Source organism: Notamacropus eugenii, chromosome 6, assembly GCF_028372415.1.
Source record: "Notamacropus eugenii isolate mMacEug1 chromosome 6, mMacEug1.pri_v2, whole genome shotgun sequence".
NCBI lineage: Eukaryota > Metazoa > Chordata > Mammalia > Diprotodontia > Macropodidae > Notamacropus > Notamacropus eugenii.
In genome coordinates, this window is record NC_092877.1 from 116,620,550 (window position 1) to 116,636,330 (window position 15,781).

At 31.9% G+C, this 15,781-nt stretch overlaps 1 protein-coding gene across 3 annotated transcripts in view; it reads right to left on the reverse strand.

Annotated features, from left to right (window-relative positions):
- Positions 1-360: 360 nt before the first annotated feature.
- The window catches only part of TECRL (trans-2,3-enoyl-CoA reductase like), a 172,197-nt gene continuing 156,776 nt past the window's right edge, over positions 361-15,781 (reverse strand). For 2 of the 3 annotated variants that reach the window (XM_072620882.1, XM_072620880.1), the window contains exons 9-12: positions 7,962-8,019; positions 4,583-4,668; positions 3,976-4,021; positions 361-3,017 (exon numbers count right to left, since the gene is read on the reverse strand). In XM_072620882.1, coding sequence (XP_072476983.1) covers positions 2,890-3,017; positions 3,976-4,021; positions 4,583-4,668; positions 7,962-8,019 — 318 coding nt within the window. In that variant the 3' untranslated portion in view covers positions 361-2,889. The remainder of the gene's footprint in view (positions 3,018-3,975; positions 4,022-4,582; positions 4,669-7,961; positions 8,020-15,781) is intronic. The other variant, XM_072620881.1, reaches the window with a different exon arrangement.

The window sequence follows — 15,781 nt, forward strand, 5'->3', positions numbered from 1 at the left end:
GTCTCTGACACATAATGACTTGTGATCATAGATGATTGATCTAAAATCTCAGTGGACCATATAAATTCTCATGAATTAAAGATGTAGAATGATTGCCAATCTGCACTGGTAGGAGTGTGTTCATGGGAAATTTGCTGACATCACTGAAATAACAAATCCAAAAACAATCAGTAAAATTCACCTTTAGAAAAATGAATGATGATACTTTAAAACAATGATGAACCCTGCAATGACTACAACAAATATATCTAATAAAAAGTAAAGCACTTCTACATTTGAGACCCATTTATCCAAACTACCTTTAATAACATTATTTTGTCAATTCCCGACCAAAATAAAAGAGAATTGTTTAAGTCAAAGCAGAGTAAAGTGTTTTATTTTGTCTCCTTTAGACACATGGATTTATTTCTATGTTAGCTTTTGTCCTTTATTAATTCAAAAAGAAATCTGAGGGATTACACAGAAAGATTGTGAGCATAGAAAAGAAATGGGACCTTTTAGGCTATCGATCCTACCACTCATATTTTATAGAGAGGTAAAATGAAGGCCTAAAATATTAAAGTTACACAGGGAGTTAGTTTCAGAGGTGGGATTTGAACACATGTGCTTTATCTGTTGGGAATGTCATTTAGAAAGTCACATTCAAGTGAGGAATTTATTTCAGAGAAAAGATAAAGAAATTTACATGTCTTTCTGCACTTAATGCTGATTAAAACATCCCTGGAGATTGTTCATAGCGAAACATGAATTAAAATCTGACAACGTTTCAATTTTATATGTGCACAAACATCATAGTTTCTGTTCTTGAATCTAAAGGGACCTAAATCCAGACCTCCATTCCAGTATTTAAAGCCCTCTTTTTTAAATGTTGTCTTTCTATTCTTGATTAGAATCGTTAATAATCACAAGCACTTAGTTTTTTTATTCATAACATTATGAATTTCAGTAGAATAACCTAAATAAACATCATTCTACTTACTAGGTTAGAAATTGTCCTTTGTTTCAAAAGAAGCCACTACAGCTATGAAGTATGTAGTCAGGTGAACAAAAGATTATTTAAATTGTCACATTCTCCACCATTATCTTCCTTTTAGAAATTGCTAGTAAATTTAGGATTTATTCGTTTATTCAATCATAAACCTCATAAACACACACACATACAGACACACACAATTGCTTGTCATAAACAAAACCAATTCATTTGATTGCCTTATCTTTTAGCTAAGAAAATGCTTGCCAAAAAAAGAGAAAAGCTAAAGGATAATTAGTTATTTTGTTTGACAATAAACATCACTGAGTAAAATAAAGTGTGCTGTATTCTAATAATAGACACTATGTTATTTTGCTTTTCAAGGTCCTATTATTTTGAACTATATTTAGGGTTCAAATTTTGCATTGTGTTATTTCATATATGACCATAATGATCTCAAGAAAAAAAAATGCCTTTGAACGAAGAATGTGTAGAAATAACTTCTTCTTCTCCTTGCTCACCTCCACTAACAATCCCCTTTCTGACACCTGTGGAGAGAACAATATTTTAAACCCTATCAAATCCCATGCAAGTTAGGTAGATTTTTTCCAAATTATATTGGCATTTTATTTGAGATTTTATTCACTCAGTATATTTGTATTTGGGATTTGTCGTCACTTCCTGCTTGTCTGAATTGGGAAGTACCACTTGGATCTCCAAACCTCTGGTGGAGGTTTAGCTAGAGGGCCACTATGGGTAGCACAGAGGCAGGAGAACTTTGCTTAGCTTAATCAACTCAAGGACTCTTCAAAACATGCAATTATTGAATATTCTTCTGTCCTTGTGGCTAAACAAATCATCTTTTTAAACTATTGAATAGAATCCATTGAGTGTCTCATTTCATGCCAATATTGAATATATATATATATATGACTATGGGACTGAATTAGGTCTTGCACCCACCACCAATACAATAACATATATGCTATATCCCCCAATACCTTAAGGGAAGCAACTTTCATTTTTGTTTTTCAGTCCCCAGCATTAATCTCAATTCTCATCACACAGGAAGTATTTAATGTTTTTTTCTTTGATTGATTTAAGGATTAAACTTTACAAAGAAAGCCAAGAACATCAAGAAACCATTTTGAATTCTACTCTGTTTCAAAAACCTTTTATGTCATGCATTTATCATGTTGGATGGTACATTACTTACAATAAATAGATAATGTCAACCCTTTTACCTTTAATCTGTGTAGAAATTTTAGAAAACCTTTATCTTACAGTTTAAGAATACTTTAGGCATTTGACAATTCATTGTAAACAGACTGCAAAATGTGACTGTTTTAACTAGCTATTAAATTGGAATTTTGTAATTCAAATGATTTTAATCCCCCAAAAACTACCTGATAAAATTTTCTACTTTAGACTCCAGATTTCTCATTGCTGGTTATTGTTATAGTCAATTGTAATTGCTAAATGTGCAAAGGTAAATAACGATATTAAAAACCAACAACTTAGACTTCTAGGTTTTTATAACTAGGATATTTTAGTTCGGTATGTTCATTTTACAGGAAAAGAAATGGAGACCAAAAAAATGAAATGACATGCCCAAGATCATTCAGGTGATCAGTGGCATAGGCTGAGCTCTTTCTTGCATTCTTTCCACTGAATTTTGATTAGAAAATAATTCTCTGAAAAATGGATAGGTCTGCTTCTGTACTTCCCTTTCCTCTTCTTCTTTATCAATTTTCCTATTTGTTTTTGGGAATCCAAATTTCAAAAAATATATTGAAAATATAAAAAGAATCATTCTTTCCATACAAATCTCTAGCAGATATTGACAGTATTGTCTTAATATGACAATTCCTTCCTTCTAATCCTTTTGTACATAGAAGTCTTCCATACTCCCCACCTCTTTACAATATGAATGGAATCACTGCTGATTTCTTATACACATAAGTATCAAATTTCTTCAGATAAACTTTATGCTTCTTTTGTGCCCACAGCAACATCTGGAAACTCATTAGGAGTGTAAAAATTCCAACTGGAAGAAAAGATATACAATGAACATGGCCACTTAGTTTCTATATGCATTTAAATTCATAACTGTATATATTTAAAATGATCATCCATAGATGTAAAAGAATATCAGTATAATACACCTTTTTATTTTATTATTTTTCTTAAACAGCCATTTTAAGTGAAAGAATGAAACTGTAACCGTAGTACACTAAACTAGCACAGAGTAGCTGAGCAAGAAGGCAGTCTCATGTCTTCCAGGTTATATGGTAGAAAATTTCTGAATGATGATTTCAGAGAATTTCTTCTTTCAACTGTGCTTTTAAACAAAGACACTATACAACATATACTTTAGGATATATATTTGAACAAAATTTAATGTAAATCACATTTTGATATAAATTATTTGAATTTTAAAAAATAAATTGGCCTAATAGATCACCTAGAACATAGTATATCCATTTTTACTTCATAGAATGAGAAGTTATTTATGTGGCAATTTTATCTTCAATTAATATGTCATACTATTTCTCTTAGAAAAGTATTCATTCAAAAACTCACTCTTTAACACCATCACACACACACACACACACACACACACACACACACACACTAAAAAAGGAGCCTCACATAAAATGCACAGCAAATGTTTCCTATTTACTTTTTTGGGGACACATGAAAAGTAATTTGTTATATGTGTTTGAACCACATTTCGACCAACCAAGACATATGAGATGCATCTCCATAAAGATACATTATCTTCCCGATTAGATGGAAAACTACATTTAAAAACTTGGCAGTGCAAGTGGGAAATTCAATACAAAAATGAAAATGAAAATATGATCACTTTTTCTCTTTGAGTTCACACCAAACATTATTGTTGTAACAGATTTTTAGTTAATATTGAATTGTTCCCCCAAATTACTTTTTGTTATGGCATATTTAATTTCTTTACTTGTCAAAGAATCTAGCTGTCATCTTACCTGGTAAGGTTTGTGTCATAACTGTGAAACTAATCCATGACCCAATCTGTTACATAAAATAAATGTTAGCAAAAAATGCAAAATTGTACATTAATGTTGTGTTAGGCACAATTTAGGTTTTAAAAAATCTAAAAGACAATTATAACTGTTTAGGTGACAACAAAACTCAGAAACAATGAGTGATTCATTGAGTAAACATAATAATGAAAAAAAAACTCCCAAAACACTAAAGGCTTAGTTTGGAAAGAATTCAAATAATGGCAATCACTAAGAAAATGTTTTATCCCTGATAAATATGATTAAATCATTTTCCATAATACATTGTTTTACATTACATACATTATTTACTAATTGTAGTTTTTACATATGAGGTAATTCATAGAACTTTTATATAACCTATTTTAAATAAAACCACTTACAAATCAATTATTGCCTCATGAAGTCATCAAATCAACAAAACTTGAAGAAACATGTGTAACATTCTATCAAGCAACTTATTTTTGCAGATAAAATTATACATTTATCACTGTATATATCAAACTAGACATGTGTATGTATATGTATTGCAAATTCAGCTACAAAATAAAAGAGGAATTAGATAACCTACCTCATAGGTATAGTTAGGACAGGATACCAACATAAACAACCATGTGAAAGGGTTGTAAGTTGGACTTGGGAAACAGGCATTACTTCCTTTGGAAGAGGAAGAAAGCAATCAGTGATATTATAGTCTTTTCTACTCAATTCAAAAGCATTTATTAAGCTACTATTGTATTATGTGTCATAAAGATGAGTAATGGAGACAAAAAGATTAAAAAAAAGATTTTCCCTGCCCCCTGTGAGTTTACATTATTTATTGAGATGTCTAACTTGACAAGGATAATATTTTTAAATTTCTGATTGTCTACTTCTGAAATTCTTGTTATATGAGAAACCATATGATATGAAGAACCATCTCATAATGTCAGGTTGCCATTAATCTTATTAATTAAGTGAAAGATTGTAGTGTTTTGGAAGACTATATGCATGAAAGATAAGTTTGGGTGCCCTTTGCCGAACCTGGGAGGTCATTTTGTACAGACCTAAAAAAAAATCTTGTATGTGTATTTATTATCTAAGAAACGAGAGAGAGAGAGAGAGAGAGAGAGAGAGAGAGAGAGAGAGAGAGAGAGAGAGAGAGAGGAGACAGACAGACAGACAGACATCCCATATTGTTGGTCAAAAGATGGATTCATTATTTTATTTCTGGCCAAAGTAGATCATGAAAACTTACTAATTATCCATTGGCAAGGGAAGTAAATCACTACTGATGTGATAACAGATCTCTAGAGTAGTGAATTAGGTAGCATTCGCATCTGGTCATTTATGGAATTGACAAAAATGTTAATAGGATTATGAATAGGAATATCAAGGTGATTTTTTAAATGCATACTTTGAAAAAAGGAATCAAAACATTTCTCCCAAAAATATTTTCATTTGTATGTAGAGGAAGTGGTTAAATATTTTTTCTTTGTATCTAGTATTTTAAAAGATCACAAATCAAATATTTAAAATGTAGAGCAAGGAAGTATTTTAGTTCTTTTTCTTTAAGAACAGTACGTTGAAACCATACAAACAGATACCTTGAGAGGAAGTTTTCCCTTTGCCTATGGGTTAAAGTATTTCACTATTTAACAAACTCCATAGCTAGTATAAAAAAATACTCTTCTTTAAATATAATATAAATTCTTCTGGATTTATTTTATGATCATTTTCATCATTTTACCATGTTAGTAGACAGCTGCTTCTCATCTGATTTTGTGTGTATCTAAAGAGTTTTTATAACCCTCAAATATTCTTTTATCTAGGCTATACTAAAAAAAAAAAATTCCAGTTCTCTTAACTTGATATCAAAAAGAAGTTTTATTTTCTCCCTGAAATTTTTTCTACTTGTCTACATTTTTTAAGTTGCAGAGATGCCAGGTACTTTTTTTAAATAGTGATTAAAAATCATTACATTTTATAACATAAAATTAAATATAACACAATAGTAACACTGGGGAAAATGTCATATATAGAGAAGCATGCAAAATGAGTTATGAAATATCATTTAGTTTTATATCTACTGAGAAGTTTACAGTAATTGCTGATACATTTAACTCCCACATATATTGAAATAGCATTTTCATCAGAATAATAACAATTTAAAATAGTAAAAATGTTATCTCTAACTGTCACAATACCTAAAAATGTGTCACTCAAGTATTGTTAATGATTTCTTCCCTTTGAAAATTTTATCAAAAATAGTATAGATAATAATGACTATATAATGATTTCAAGTTGAACTCTTCGCTATGACATTTGTAAATGAAAATATGAATCACAAAATTACCACTCTTTCTGCAGTTGAAGGATTTAATCCGATAAATAACAAAAAATTGTTCAAAGCTCTAAGGTCACTATGAAATATCAGTACATTGATGCCAAAATTATAGTAATTATGGAAATAGGAAAGTAAAAAAAAACAAATTACTGCAAATATCTTGCACTACTTTATTCTATGTCAAATACATGTATGATGTAACTATTATTTAGGGTGTCTGCTTGCTGATGACCACAAAGTTTGTAAAAAAAAATGGGAAAATAAAGATAAATCAAAGTAAAGTTAGTACATATATTATACATTTTGAACATAATACATACAAATATATGTATATGTATATATACATGAATATGTATGTCTATACATACAGATATAGTCATAATATTCTTATACAGTATGTTTGCTGACAAAAAGATTATCACATTTCCAGATCCATTGGTTACCATAAAAAAGTGTAAATGAAATGATAGTTGTTCTCTTACATAGCAAGAATGAGATGGGGATCTGCTTTGGGTTATAATTAATTGTCAGTTATTTGGGATATAAATTGTCAATAATTTGGGATATAAAAAATTGTCAAAATTTGGTTATGCCAAGATCTTTAGGCTATCAGGATATTATGTACAGTACAATCAAGAAATATAGGTAGTCATGAATGGCTTTTGACCTAATCATTGAAAGGATAGAGATAGACACAGGATTATCAACTGGGATCACCAGTTATTCTGTTTTGTCAGTGCCAAATAGTAAAATTCAGTCTGAATTCTGACTACTTGGGTTTATTTATTATTTTATTTAGGGGATTATTAGCTATAGTGGGTAAAATTATTAATTAATTGGTTGTCTAACAACCTACTTCTCTGTATCCAGTGTCTATAGCTGACATGGTCCTTAGAGTTCATCTACTCCAAACCCTTAATTTTACATATGAGAACCTGAGGCCAAAATATAGTCAAATCACTTTCCTGAGGTCACAGGCAGTTTAAAAACAACATAGGAACCCAAGTCCTCTACCTTAAGATTCAATGTTCTTTCCACTCTCTTCTAGGACTTGGGCATGAGATTTATGTATTGCATCATTCAAGGTACACTGATTGAAGAGGTTAATGACAGTTAGCTCAAGTACATATTTCTAACATGATATCTACCTCCCGAATTAGAAAGAAATTTTATTCATGTTGCATACAAAGTAAACTCAAGATTTGACCACCAAGTGAGTCACTAAAATAAAGCTCACAGCTATGGTAGATCATTTCAGTTCAGAGTTTACCAGTGCTAAATCATTCAGACTTCTTGCTTTAACTTGAATAGTCAGAGGTGGAATACTAAATAAATAGGTTTTTGCTATTTCGTTTCTGTTTTTAATTTTTGTTTTGCTTTTCTTTCAAAGAATTTATTACTGAATTACAGGCCCCTTTGGAACTCAAGCATTAGCAGATTGTAGACATAGAAAGAAAGGGGTGGAGGTGGCAGGATAGTGATATACTACATAATATTTAGCATGACAGTGAGAACAATGCTTTTTCAAGAGAGATGGGGGTATAGGAAACAAGTTGAGTCATATTAAAAGGACAGTCAGCACAATTCACTTCACCACAGCAAAAGAGAAAAGAATGAAACAAACCTGTGTGATTTGGATGAGCTAATAGTACATGGATAAAATGATTCCCAGCTTCACAAATCTGAAAAATTTTAAACAATAGCAATATGATTTCTTTGTGAACTTCATCAATTTCATTAAATTAGTTCATACACATGAAGGAACTTATAGCCATAAATATATGCATTTCACTGACAGAATAAATATATTTGTGCACCAATTACACCAGAAAAAGTAATTTCAAACATTTAAGAAATTTCACAAACACAAAAACAAAATGGCCATGCCTCGACTAACAAACACTAAGCAAATTCTTGACACTTATTGACAATCACTTATAATTTATTTGTAAGAACACAAAATATTAGGAGTTGAATATTGGTTGTCCTGTTATTACCTAATACATTCACTGTTGACCATGAAGATCAAATAGATTGTATGGAATAATGAAACATGCAGATTAACCCATTTACTATTCATACTAAACATGTAATGTTAGTTTTCAAAGAATTACAATACAGTGAAATATACAATAGGAAACCATACTATTTTTCTATCATAATCTAGAAGGGACTTTAAGATCTTGTCATGTTTCAGAAGAAAAGCACCAGTTATTTGAGATTTCTAATTGAAAATATTCCAGGTAACAGTTTGCTATGAAGGTCAGTGATTTTTTTCCTTAGCATTTCTAAACTTTATTATATTTTTCCTTGTGGTAGAATGATGTGCAGATGCCACAGTGATAAAAAGTTCAACAACTACTTTTGGTCATCTGGTATACCAGGATTTGCTTTTCCTTCTTTACTTCAAGAGAAAGTAATACTGAAGTATTCTCTTTGTGGTCTAAAGTTTACATAAAAAATGATTATAGACTTATTTTTTCCCTATTAGAATAAGGTTTATTTTTATCATATGGCATTAATCAACTAAAACATTTCAATGGACTAAATTTTAACTCATTCTAGATGCCAGAGCAAGTACTTCCTACTCTTATGTTATTTCTAATTATCTCCCTGAATTTATTATTCCTTCCTGCAAATGGCAGTTATGTGGTATAACAAAGTCAATTAATAGATATATTTCTATTTTGTTTTACCTCTAATTGTCCTATTTTACATTATGTTAAATTTCTAAGTTGTCTCTAATTATTTTATAAGAATATAGGGGCATGAATTTCTCCAAAATAAACAACAAAACCCATTATTCCTTTTCTGTGTTTTCACACACACACACACACACACACACACACACACACACAACATCGACATGGACAAACAGCAAGGATGTGGGGGGAAATCAAATATTCCATGTCTGCTTTCTTTGTATTTGTGGAAGTCTGTTCCCAGGGTTATGGTGGACAAATTGTTATTTGTGATATTATGCCATTTTATTAAATGCGTCTTCTTTGAGATAACTATGTTCTTTAGTTTACTGTTTAAAATAAACATTAGTGGGAGCTATGATACCAGAGACAAGGATCCATCAATAACTTAATCTTGGACTAACATTCCTGGAGATCCCATTCTATGATTTGGGCATTTCTCCAAGAAATTACATGAAGAAATTTTAAGCAAGCACATAAAAATATGAGAGCAGCATTTTACCAATAACAATTCTGTAGTTCTTTCTTTTCTCACTCAGTTCTTTTCTTAATTAATTCAGTGGCCTCATCAGCTCCCATGGATTCAATTGCTATATCCACACTGATGATTATCAAAAATACCAATTCACCTGAATCTCTCTGGTGACTTTCAGCAGCCTATTGGATCTTTAAAATTGGATGTCCCCAAAACAACAAAAACACATTTCTAAAACTGAAATTTTTTCCCCTCCCAAATCCTCTCCTTTCCTTATTCCATTATTACTGCTCAGGAACAACTCTCCTCTAGGCTCACAACCCAGGAGTCATCTTTTACTGCTCACTTTCTCTCACCCTCCAATTCATTCTGTTTCAATTGCCTGCTTTTATTTTTCTTTCATAATATCTCTTGGGTATGTCTCCTTATCTTGACTGACAATGCCACCACCCTGGCATGGGCCATCATCATCTCATATCTATACTACTTCAGTAGTCTTCTAGGTGTTCTTCCTAACAAAAGTCTCGCCCCTCTCTAGTCCATGCTCAACTCAGCTGTCAAAGTTGTGTTCCTAAAGGTCAATAATGTGACCGTGCCCCCTTTTCCATCTCATTGACTCCAGTATCTCCTTATCACCTCCACGGTCAAACAAAATATCATTTTGGTTATCCAAAACCTTACATGACTGGCCCATTTCTTCCTTTACAGTCTTCTCATACCTTACTTTCTGCTAAACCCTCAACTCATGTTCTTGGTGATCCAGTGTCATTGGCTTCCCTGCTGTTACAAAAACAAACAAAAATATAGATACTCAACCTCCACATTCTGGACATTTTTCCTTGAAATTCCCCATTCCTGGATTTCTTAACCTCCTCATATTTCTCACTACTTTCCTAGTTTCCTTTTAAGTCTCTTCTCAAATCTTTTATGGGAAACCTTTCCTCATCCCTTTTAATTCTGCTGCTTTGTTTTTGATTATTTGTGATTTATCCTATGAATGTCTTGTTTGTTTGCAGGTGTTTGTATGTTGTTTCACTACCTTTGACCACGAGATATTTGAGAACAGAAACTGTCATTTGTCTTTCTTTGAATCCCCATTGCTTAACAAAATGTCTGTTACTCATCAGTTGCTCAATATTTATTGAATTTCAAACAACAGTTACAAAATAACTTTCATATAATTGTAATCTGATCATCATCATTAGAATATATCAATGAATAAATTAATAGAAAAGGAATCAATGAATGAAATTTTATTACTGTTTTTCAGGAACTGCGCTAGATGCTTTCTTTGTACATAAATTTTAAAAAGTTCCTACCACAAGGAGCTCTATAGAGTGAAAAGAGGGGATTGTTGACCATAATGGAAGATTGGGTAAATCACATGGACAGTGTGCAAATATATAGAAGAGTTGATTGTCACGCTCTCTCAAGTATTAATATTAGTATCTATTTGTTACTATTCCCAATCAAGAGTGGAAAAAAGAAGAGGGAGTAAAGGGTGGAGGCCAGAAGCACTTGTGCTATGGCAGGAAGAATGGCAAGATGCCCTGATCAACTCCATTATCATCGAATAGAATTTGAAATGTGCTCTAGAACTGGCAAGATATAATGAATTAGAAAAATTTGCATTAATTCACTCACTAATTAGGACAGAATGGGAAACTCCAAAACTTAGTAGATAATCTCCTCCAGGATTTAGAAGTCATGTTCAGAGGATACCTGTTCCAGGTGGGTAGAACCAAGGAAACAGAAGAACAAATAGCAAGGTACGTAGGTAGATGTTGGCTTCCTACTATATTGTGCCTGGGTGAGACCATTTTAAAATTAATAAAATACTTTCACCACCATAACTCTATGAGTTAGTATAAAATTATTTTCCTTATCCTACAGTTATAGAAACTGAAGCTAAGAATTTGTAGCTCAAGTCATTTAACTGGTAAATGGCAAAGATGAGTCAAACTTATCTCTAGATTCCAGACCTACTTTTTCTTCTAAGTATACCAAACTGTTGATCATATATGCCTGAAGATTTTTTCTTGTTACCTTATTTCCATTTCACAAATGTAATAGCTGAGGCTTAAAAAGATAAAATTGCTTATTACTTGAACATGGGTAGTGAGTGACATTGTCAAGATAAAACCTAGTTTTTCACAATATCAATATAAAGCATACTTTCAATTTCTTTTCTAAGCATTACACATTAGAATAAAGGCATTATCCAGTATGAATATCAGGCATCAGTGGGACAAAGGAAAAATCAATTCTGTTTGGTTTCAGTATACTGGAGTTTGTTCTTTTTTTCTTTTAAGTGATTTACCTTTCTTCATGTAGTTTACCTTAATATAATACTAAGCATGAGTTTATATTCCCTTATGCATAACAGTTGAAATTAGAGGGTGAATCTTATCATTATTTTATTTGACATGGAGAAAGCAGACTAGAAATTTTTTAAAAGTTACCAGAGTTTAAATTTAGAACATCACACAATATTTAGTGTCTTTCATATTAAAGAAGTGAAATTGTTAAAATATGATATTTTAGAACACAAATAACCTAGGATTACATTGAAGAACTGGGTATAATCTTCAAGGGACACAGTGGATATTAATGAAACATTAACGAAAGCAAGCATTTATGATGAAAATATTAGAGCTGAACAGAAAATTTGATATTTAAACATATGACAAGTATAAAAAGGTAAACATGAAAAAATGTCATATCGGAATTAATACGGTTAAACTGTTTACATTCTTACATTGGAAGATGATACATGTAGCTCCTAAAAGCTACATCATTATTAGGGTAGTCCAAGGAGTCTACATAGAGGGCAAAGGTACAAATTTATTATGTTGGCATGATCTCCAAAACATAAGAGACAAGAAAGAGAGATCCCCTAGGAGAAGAAGAAAGCAGGGAAATAAGAACGGGGAAAATTATCTTACATAAAAGAGTGGCACAAGGATAGGCTTTTACAATGGTTGGGTAAATGGCAGGGATGGAGGCCAACACTTTTACCTCATTTCATCTGAATTGCTTCACAGGTGGAAGAATATAAATCCATACTCAGTTGGGTATAGAAACCTATCTTACTCAACAAGGAAGTAAGAAGAGAAGAGGACAAGGGAAAGCAGGTGGGGGTGAGAAATATGCTGATAAAATTAAGGGTGGATTAATGGAGGAAGTAGTCAGAAACAAAACATACTTTTGAGGAGGGACAGGGTAAAAAAAATGGAGAGAAGGATAAATTGAAGAAATAGAATAAAGAAAAATATGCAATAACCATAACTGGCAATGTGAATGAGATGAACCTACCAAAAATGGAAGCAGACAGCAGAATCTATTAGAGATGAGAATCCAACAATGTGTTGTTTACAAAAAACAAACCTGAAACAGAGTTAAAATAAGCAGCCAGAGGAAAATCTATTTTGCTTCAGTTGAAGTAAAATAAGGCAGTTCTAACAATCATGATCTCAGACAAAACAAAAACAAAAATAGACCCCATTTAAAGAGATAAGGGAAAGCACATTTTGCTAAAAAGTACCATAGACAATGAAATAATATAAAAACACAGTAAATTTCTCTGATTAAGGTCTTATTTCTTAAATGTATGTGGAACTGAATAAAATTTAAATATATATGTCATACCCCAATTGATAAAAGATCAAAGGATATAAATGGAGAATTTTCAGAAGAAGAAATCAAAACTATGAAGAGACATATGAAAAAATGATCTAAATCACTAATGATTAGAGAAATCTGAATTAACACAACTCTGAGGGACCACCTTATACCAAAAAATGACAGAAAAGGAAAATGATAAGTGCTTGGCGGGGGCGGGAGGGTGGGGATGAGGAAAAGTAAGGTCACTAATGCACTGTTGGAGTTGTAAACTGGTTCAGTCATTATGGAGAACAAATTTGAGCTTTGACCAAATGGCTCTAAAACTGTTCATTCCCTTTGACACACTACTGGGTCTGTCTTCCAAAGAGATCAAAGGAAAGGAGGAAATGGCTATACATGTGCGAAAATATAACAGCTCTTTTTGTGGTAGTGAAGAATTGAAAGTTGAAGGGATGCCCATCAGTTGGGGAATGACTGAACAAGGTGTGATATATGATTGCGATGGATACTATTGTGATATAAAAAATGATTCAGGGGATCATTTCAGAAAAACCTGCAAAGACCTGTTTGTATTGATACCGTGTGAAGTGAGCAGAGTTAGGAGATCATTGTACACCATCATACATCACTGTAATAGTAGTATTTTAACAATATTGTAACAATGACCAACTGTGAAAGATTTAGTTACTTTGATCAATACAATGATTCAAGGCAATTCTGAGTGCCTAATGATAATTTAAAAAGTCATCCACATCCAAAAAGAACTGATAGACTCTGTATGCAAATTAAAGTAATTTTTTTTCTTTTCTTTATTTTTCTGATACAGCTAATATGGAAATATGTTTTACATGATTTTGTCTTATATGTAATTGATATCATATTGATTACCTTCATGATGGTTAGAGGAAAAGCTGGAGGGAGAAAATTTGTCTTTCAAAATTGGAAAAAAGAAGAATATTATGTAATAACATTTTGAAAAGGTAAAACAAACAAACTATAAAGCCTATATAAATGGAACCTTTCTTTTTTTCTTGACCCAAGGTTGTGACTTTATCAGTGTAGAAAATTCTTAATGTAGAAACTTCCTCCAGTAATGCAGATCTGAAACTTATTGCTCTAGTCTTGGGAGATTTTTCTCAGAGTACTAAAAATGTTGAATGACTTACTAATGGTGGCAAAAATATTTTGGGTCAGCCGCAAAGTCTAAAATTCAGTTTTCCTTCCCCCAAGTGTATCTCAGTATGAACTTTGCCATTCTGTCATGTTCAATTCATCTTCTGCTGAGTTCTTATTCTTGTGCTACCTCAAGGTAGAAGGGTGATCTTAAGCACGGCACTTACCATCCTGCTAGATATTTACCTTTTTCTTTATTTATATTTTATTTATGCATATTTATACATGTTCCTTTTCTATAAAATATAGATTTACACTGGCTAACCCCTAAAATCTCTCTATCCAGTGGGCAATGTCTTCACATAAAATTTAAAATCGAGACTTTAGAGATCATACTGTCCTATTCACTTATCCATCTAGTCACCATTTCATTCATGTAATAATAATAAATAAATATCAGTAGGACACTTTGCCAGTCCCAGGTATTAAAAGGTGAAACATAAACTTGTAGGTCCAATGTTCATGATCTGATTAGATGCAGGGAGTAAGGGAGAGGAGAGAGTAAATTTCGATTTAGATGTTTTGAATACTGGTGACTAATTAGTTGCAGTGCCATTACCAAATAGTTGTTTTGAGAGGAAGGACATGTTTTAGGTAGAAGACTCTTGCCTATATCTTGCCATAAATTGGTCATTGGTGGTCAGTCACTTGTCTACTTTCTCTTGGTTTCAAAAGGCTATAATATTTACTTTTTTTTTTTGGTCTTTGTATTTCCAGTGCCTAGCACAGTGCAAGGCCATTATTGGAATTTTCAAGTCAGTAGAAGTCTGTACTTAAAGGGGTCTTCTGACTGCATCATTTGTCCCTTTGTCACTCAATATTCAGTGGACTTAATAAATTTTAACATATTATTTTTCTATTTCTATAGATATATTTCTATATCTATCTATATCAGGAAGACAATACACATCTCAAAATGCTTAAGAACAGAATTTTTTTTAATTTTTATTCTTATATTTTCAGAATCTAGGATTATGACTGGCACATAATAAATGCTTAGTAAATTCTTGTTGACTGAATGGTGGTTCCATAAGGCCTCCTCCAGCATTCAATCCTATTGAACAAACAGTTATTAAAATGGTATTAATTATATTATGGCAGTAGCATTGTTTTCTCTTCTGAAATATTTATTAAATAACATTAAACAGTTTGACTATGTCCATAAAGGTAGAATACTAACTACACAGTGTGGAAAATCAGCAAATTGAAGAACATATTCACTAAGTGTCTGTATTTGTGTGCATTACAATTCATAGTAGAAACTGGCCCATTTCTGAGATTGCATCAATGGGGACTAGAGAAATTCCAGTTTCATCTTTGTTCTACCACTGTTTAATTCTAGGCATATCATTTCAGTTTTCTTCCATCAGTTTCACCATCTGTCAATCATATGAGTTTGACTAAATGTTCTCTGAAATTTCTGTGTTTGGGTTTGTTTTTTTCTTATCCAGATTCCACAGAAGCGAAATC